This window comes from Nanorana parkeri, unplaced genomic scaffold (genome assembly GCF_000935625.1).
Source record: "Nanorana parkeri isolate BGI_ZX_2015 unplaced genomic scaffold, ASM93562v1 scaffold362, whole genome shotgun sequence".
Lineage (NCBI taxonomy): Eukaryota > Metazoa > Chordata > Amphibia > Anura > Dicroglossidae > Nanorana > Nanorana parkeri.
This window is the reverse complement of record NW_017306630.1, coordinates 668088-674087: the sequence shown is the minus strand read 5'-3', so window position 1 is coordinate 674087 and position 6000 is coordinate 668088. Positions and strand designations below refer to the sequence as shown.

Sequence of the window (6000 nt, the reverse complement as noted above, 5' to 3'; positions counted from 1 at the left end):
GGGGGGGTGTATGCGCGCAGCGCTCGATTCCTGATCGTGCTCCACTGGGACTTACATGGTGCTAACGACTGCTTCACGATCGCACCGACCGGTTCATTGCCACTCAGGAAGCCCGGGCGTCTTGCCAGTTGCAACCATGCTCGTTACCAGCTCCAAAATGAAGCAGAAGAGCCACTCTATTAAAGAAGCACTCACTCATGCGGCTTCCAAGATGGTGCCTGTGGATCCAGCTCACCACACCGGGGCTGGCCTCTCCTCCCCACTCGGTCAGTGACGCTGCGGACTCAGATAGCAGAGCCAGCTCTCCCTCTCCTGACCGCACCTCTGCCACCCATGATGATCTGCTCAGGCGCTTTGATTAAATGCTCCACAAAGCTCTTCAGAACACCTCTAAGCAGATCACTGACAATTTGTCGCAGGAAATCCGTGAACTTGTGCAGAGAACGACGGACCTGGAAACCCGCATGGATACTACTGTTGCGGCGGTTGACTATCATGAGCTCCATTTAGATCAGCTTCGTGATGACAACCTTCAGCTGATGTAGAAACTGGAAGATCTTGAAAATAGATCTTGTAGATCCAATCTTCCTTTCCGTGGCATTCCCGAGACAGTACGAGATCTTCAGGCTACTATTACCTCCTTGTTGAGCGCTTGGAATTCCAGAGACATAATCCTCAAGTTTCTATACTTTTGTACGAGGGAAGCTGTCTTGCAGGCCGCCCGCAATGCTCCATACCTATCCTTTCAGGGCTATGACTATCAAGTTTTCGCTGACTTGGCTCAGACTACCATCATGAAATGCTGAGCTATGAAACCAGCCCTGTCTATACTGCAACACCATGGTATACCGCACCAATAGGTATTCAATTTTCGCTTGATGTTCGTCTACAAAAGTTGTCCCTATCAATGCACCACCCTCCCTGAAGCCTCATAGTTACTGGATGAATTGGGTTTGTCTGCCACCTCTTCACAGTCTTCTCCATGTCAACACACTGGGACTGATTGGTTCTCGTCCTCTACACTCCAAGCTCCACCATCTCCTGCATCCTGTGGAAACACTCGGCTGGCCCCTTCATCACCAGGTTGAACTGTGCCCAGGCTCCACTGAGATCCTCGTTGCCACAGTGTTTTCACTGTTTCTTCTTAGCTATGAAGATAAGCCACAGGGACCTCTCCGTTAGGGTGCCTTCCTAATCAGGTTTAGATGTAAAGCACTTTTCATTTTCTTGCACTAAAACAATTTTTTTAAACTTGTTTCATTGTATAAATCATTCCTGGGGTAGGTACCCCTATCTTGTTAGCCATGCAATCCAGTCAGCACTGGAAGAACGGAGAGGGGATGGGGGAATCCCTGCGGGGAGTGGTGACTAACAGTCACCGCTCTCTGCAGGGAGATGATCGGGAACTGAGTGATTAGCGGTATGTGACACCTTCAGTGTTACACGTTGGCTCTAATTATGAGGATGAGTGTATTTCACTTTCCCTATAATTCTCCTTTAAGGAAAAATTTAAATTATTATACACAATGCTTTAGCACATTTAATGTAAGTTAGTTAGGGTTTAGCTCTACAATAGTGAATATGTAACAGATTTAACTATTTGCCTAAAGTCCAGCTTTAAAAAAAAAAATTAATTGGAATCACGTGTTGAAAAGCAGACATCTTTTATAGCAAAGCTTATTTAACATCCATAAGGCAGGGTTAGATATGCAAAATAATGTTCTCCAAAGCTATGTAGATATTTATATATTTAGGGAGACAAATAGGATTGCATCATTCCCCCTGACATTTCCTTGAACCCACCAAAATATGTGTATTTGCAACTCTGGATGGATTACCTTTAGCAATATAAGTACAAATAACAACGCTCCCATTAAAGTCTATGGAGCCAAAAACAAGCGATTATGGCAGAAAAAAAGCTCATGGACTTTTTCGAGCTACAAGTGACAGACAACAGGCAATAAAACACTGGAGTGTAAACGGGCGCCTTGGAAAAAATTGTATTCTTCGTTGTGCTTCAGGAAATGCACCATATATTGCTCAGGTGTAAATGGGGGGTGAGCTATAAAGGCAAGTGTTTAGTAGATGGGCTGTGCTATTTATATTGCTGTGATTAAGTGCATTGACATGATGATAATTTACTAACACATGGAAAAATGTTTTCATATGGTGACACAAGTAGCATGTAGCAGAAATGAATTTCACAAAATCCTACAATGCTGCAACTGTAGAAGACAAGTCCCTACTACATACTACCTATGCCGCTCACACCATATGTAGCCATTGGTTGATAACTGACCGTTGCTCAAAGGAACTACTCACAGACAATTTTATTAACGTAATGTACTGTAGCTGATACATCACCATGTAAATAAATGACAAACATCTGTAACTTTTACATTTTGCCTTTTTTCGAAGTGAACAGTGAAAATCTAAGAAATACAGACCTTTAAATGAGCAACTTGTGTTAAAAACCTGGAGATTGGCTTCACAACTACATGTCATGGCAATGCACTATACACAGTGCATTGAGGTGGGGTTCCAGTCATTTCGAACAGCACCCCAACACGTGTAAATTTCAGTGCCTAAGAATACACCGATGGAAACCACCTCTGTGTTGTGCACTGGACAAAAAAGGTTTATATTTGTTCAAATGTTGTAGTTTGCTGGCATGTTAACTCAAGAAATTATGCACATTAAAGACACAATGACACTGTGCCCATTTGGGTTGACAGTGTCTGTGAAAGGCCCCTCATGAACCACTAATACTTTGCCAGTGCCAGTGATCCCCCACTGCTACTTCTTTTATTGCAGCTGCCACCAAAATACCTGCTGGTTATTGTCAAGGCCTAGAGGGAGCTGTGACGTTACCTCCTCAACATTTGCCTGTACATACCTAGCTTCTTCTGCTGCGGGTGGCAGAATGCCGGGGAAGGAGCGGCACTATCGGGGGGAGGGTTGGGGCGGCAGCATAAGGGAGCTGCGGGCCCTCTTCTTCCTCTCTGCCCTCCTCCCAACAGGTTGAACGACAGGGCCTGGTCGCAATTGCGACCGTTGCGACCCTGGTAGTTCCGCCAGTGTTAAGGAGGCTTTAGTACTTCCTCTATTTAGCATTATACTAAAATGAAGATCCTGAGGGCCCATTCACACGTGTTGGTTGCACCAATCTGTGGTAATACATGTGTTTTATCATGTGTTACTGCAACATACAGCAATACACGTACCAGAGTGCATTTTAGTGCCATTCATTTTCACACCTGAGCATTAGTGCATTGGGATGGAGTTAATTTTGACACACCAACACACTAATAGAGTAGTGAGCAACATACTTACACTGAAAATTACCACAATGAAAATGCCTTGTGTTGTGTTATATGCACATTTAAAAAAAAGGGTCATGTAGGTTTTAGTCTGTGTTGGGGTGTGCTGGCAGTCTAGTCATAACAATGGAGTTGTGTGCAATGCACCACAATACAATACAAATGTGTGAATTTAGCCTGAAAAGTTTCCTAAACATCTTAACATATACAGGGATATGTAATGCGTGTATAGTGCAATAGATGTATATGGCATATAGGTGCATGCATGTATGTGTGCAAGTGTGCTATGTATGTATGTATGTATGTATGATGGAGGGGAAATTGCACGTTGTTTTGTATTTTGTGTTATTTATTTTTTCTGTGACAGGTCCTCTTTGGAGAAATATCAGGGGCCACCACTTTGAGGTGGAGACACAGACCAAGAAAACAAAGTCCACATTAATTTTCTCAGCTGCTGGTGGTCCTAGCAACCAACCATGGAAGAGGAAGGGGGAATCTGGCTTGCTGGCAGTAGATGCACCGTCTCTGTAATACGATACACAGACTGGCACATCCACTGCCAGCCAGCTGGTTGCTGTGGTCTAGATAAAATCTTGTAGCGGTCTGGATGTGGTCCATGGGCCATAGTTTGGAGGTCCCCAATCTCAGCTATAATATGTTTAATTTGCTGCTCTTACTGGCTCTCACTGCTAAAAAAAATTACCATCAAGACAAAAAAAAAAGTAATCATAACTTTAAGAGCACCTGTATCCAGACTATGGCTAAGAATTAACATAGTCTTAACAAGTCCTTCCTGACCTTACTAACTGTTTGCACTGTGAAACAGTAATTCATTCTCAAACACCTCAAAGATCTGAACAAACTCCGACGTAGAGTTTCAGTTGGTTTCTAGCAGCTTAGAAATATCCGCTGTGTATTTACATCTGGCTGCCAAAAATTATTGTATTAGAAACAGGATGAATTTATCCACAATGCTTATAGCTACAGAAGTGAATGAGGACTTGTTATAAAGTGCTTTTACTACTAGTTCAAAATATGTAAATACTTGAAAGCTAATCAGGGTGTTCTGCCCTCTCTGTTAGATTTTATGTTAGCGATTATCTATTTTAAAGAATTAAATAGAAGATGCTGGCATACAGAAAGGTAGGCTGGGACATGCCAAAACTCAAGTAGACAAAGTCAAAAACTATGGGACTACCGAGTATTGGTGTTATACAAGAAGCTATATGCAAAAATAGCCCATCTGGATCCAGCCACAATTAAAAGATCACTTTTGACTGGACTCAAAAATTTAGTGAATTGAGCCTAAAATCATATTGACAAAGTTGAACCAAAGTATGGTCCCCCTAAACACTGCAACATGCTTACTACTTGCCACAGATTTTAAGAAAAGGTGATGGCTAATCGTAAGGTGACTTACTTTTTCTATGAATTACTAAAGCTCGCTGGATCTTAAATTTTTCTTACCATGTTTCACGTTACACCCATATTCAGGGTGTAACCTAAAACATGATCACATCCCCCAGCCCCCAAACTGCTCCTCAGCTACCTAAATCACGTAGTTCTACTTGCAGGCTTCTGTCATTTTTTTTAATTTGGAGCTGCTATTTGTGGCTCCGCCCACATCCTCAATTTACAGATCCATTCACAGAGACCACAAGACCCATCTGCCACCACGGCAGGGGGACTCATAGGGTCTCAATGGTCCATTGCTATTTCCTCCCTTCCCATAACCGAACGTATGTACCGCGGTATAGACAGGGGCTGGAAGTAAGAGTCTGCAGGAGCCTGAGCTTTGCACCCAAAATCCACTGATCGCCGTTGCAATGCTTTACAGGTTCAAATGCAATTTATAAATAAATGCATTTTTTTTTCTTTTATGACTTTGTGTGCATTTTTTTTTTCTTTTAACTCTCAACTATGCCTGACACAAGACACAGTGGGCAAAACACGTCTTACCTGTTTTTTGCACTTGAATGATTTTGTTGTAAACAGTATCTGAAGTCTCTATTAATGTCCGGCTTGCTTGTATGAACTGAAAGACAAAGAAGTCAAGAGTTAGGGCAGGAAATGTGGTGTTTGGGATACAGGCTTCAAGGGGCTGTCAAGGGCAGTAGGCTTAGCGTTTTTTTGTCAACCATATGTGTACATGATGTGCTTCCTACAATACAGTGATTAGGCTGGACAGACCTGTGATCATAGAAAAAAATGCTTCTTGAAAGATACCCCCAACACACATATTGTCATTGTTGCTGCACTCCCTGCTCCATAGCGATGTCTGAGCCTTAATCTAAACCTTGTATATCCCTAATGTGTGCAGTGCACATAGTCCTGTAGGCTCAGGGGGCCCACTGTGCACTCATTGCACATATTGTGGATTTTCTGACGTGCTTTGAGCTGCAGCTGCACCGGTCACTTGTGACTGCAGATCATTGGAGATCTTCATATGACATATCTTAGCAGCACAAACCAGGCATAGTGGCTGTGGCACTGGATCCCCTTCCTCCCTGCTGCTTGACTGGACAGCATAGCCCAAGAGAGAAGAGAGGCGAGGAAGCTGCAATGTGATTGGCCATCAGCAGCCGGGAACTTTAGCCCATTTTGTGAATGAGGATTCTCAACTCCTTTAGTAAATCAGTCACTTTGCGTCTTTCTTTGCCTATTATTCACAGCTTCTGTC

General features: G+C 43.1%; 1 protein-coding gene across 1 annotated transcript in view; it reads right to left on the bottom strand.

Annotated features, from left to right (window-relative positions):
- The window catches only part of LOC108788938 (inactive phospholipase C-like protein 2), a 136946-nt gene that overhangs the window by 34574 nt on the left and 96372 nt on the right, over positions 1-6000 (bottom strand). The window contains exon 4 of the mRNA XM_018558843.1: positions 5280-5355. Within this exon, the coding sequence (XP_018414345.1) occupies positions 5280-5355 (76 nt within the window). The remainder of the gene's footprint in view (positions 1-5279; positions 5356-6000) is intronic.